This window comes from Andrographis paniculata, unplaced genomic scaffold (assembly GCF_009805555.1).
Source record: "Andrographis paniculata isolate CXL003 unplaced genomic scaffold, ASM980555v1 Contig46END, whole genome shotgun sequence".
NCBI classification, from domain to species: Eukaryota; Viridiplantae; Streptophyta; class Magnoliopsida; order Lamiales; family Acanthaceae; genus Andrographis; species Andrographis paniculata.
Window position 1 is genome coordinate 4,327,885 of NW_026137580.1, and position 1,331 is coordinate 4,329,215.

Here is a 1,331-nt window from a genome sequence, read left to right on the forward strand (position 1 = left end):
ATGTTGCGTTTAGTGTCTTGAGATGGGATTGCATTATTTTATCTTGAGTTTCATTATGCTACTTGAGTACTTATGTGTATATTTATTCCTTGTTATCTTCAGGATCGAATGTTGTGGTATTTTCTAACTATTCAGTCTCAATACTGTCTGAGGACAACTATCAGCACTGGAAAGAATCAATATTGATTCATTTGGGCTGTATGGATCTAGACTTGGCATTAAGGATAGACCAACCCCCTTCTCCTACGCAAGAAAGCACTGCAGATGAAAAACAGTTGTTTGAGAAGTGGGATAGGTCTAATTGCCTTAGTCTAATGATCATAAAGAAAAGCATTCTAGAAATCTTTAGGGCCACGATATCTGATGATATCATTACTTCTAGTGATTTCCTTGTCGAAATTGAGAAACGCTTTACCAAAAGCGATAAGGCGGAAATGAGTACTCTTCTGAAGAGTCTCATTACCATGAGGTATAACGGCAAAGGAAATATAAGGGAATACAACCTGAATATGTCTAATACTGCTTCTCAGTTGAGAGCACTTAAGTTAGACCTTTCAGAGGACATGTTAGTCCTATTGGTTTTGCTCTCATTTCCTACTCAATACGATCAATTTAAAGTCAGTTATAACTGTCAAAAGGAGAAGTGGACTCTTAATGAGCTCATATCTCACTGTGTTGAGGAAGAAGAAAGGATGAAGCCTAATAAGACTGAAGAGGTACATGTGGTTGATACCTCAAAGGATGCAGGCGGCAAGAAGAGAAAATATAAGGCCGTTAAGGTTGAGACAGCTAAGGCTCATGTTCCAGCTCCAGCTCCTCGGGCTCGTCCTGAAAAGACTTGCTTCTTTTGCAAGAAACCTGGACATGAGAAGAAGAATTGTACTAAGTTTCACGATTGGCTCGTGAAGAAGGGTACGTTTCTTACTTTGGTTTGTTCTGAGGTTAATTTAGCTTCAGTACCTCGAAATACTTGGTGGTTAGACTCTGGATCAACTACTAACATCGGTGTTTCAATGCAGGGTTGCCTGAGCTACCGAAACAACTGATGCTGAAAGATGCATTTACTTTGGAAATGGGGATTCAGTAGAGGTGGAAGCCGTGGGCAATTTTAAGTTGTTATTGAGTACTGGATATTTTCTTGAATTGCAAGACACTTTTATTATACTGTCATTTAGACGGAATTTGGTTTATGTTTCTTATTTGGACAAATTCGGTTATCATTATTCTTTTGGAAACAATAAAGTTGAGTTGTCTTTTAGTTCATGTTTGGTTGGTTTTGGTACTTTTATGGTGAATGACAATTTATATATGCTCGATATATTGGTTTCCTA

At 37.9% G+C, this 1,331-nt stretch overlaps 1 protein-coding gene across 1 annotated transcript; it reads left to right on the forward strand.

Annotated features, from left to right (window-relative positions):
* Positions 1 to 200: 200 nt before the first annotated feature.
* Positions 201 to 1,087, forward strand: LOC127252494 (uncharacterized). Its single transcript, XM_051276687.1, has 2 exons — positions 201 to 912; positions 1,020 to 1,087. The coding sequence occupies exons 1-2, from the start codon at positions 201 to 203 to the stop codon at positions 1,085 to 1,087; spliced, it is 780 nt and encodes a 259-aa protein (XP_051132644.1).
* Positions 1,088 to 1,331: the final 244 nt, after the last annotated feature.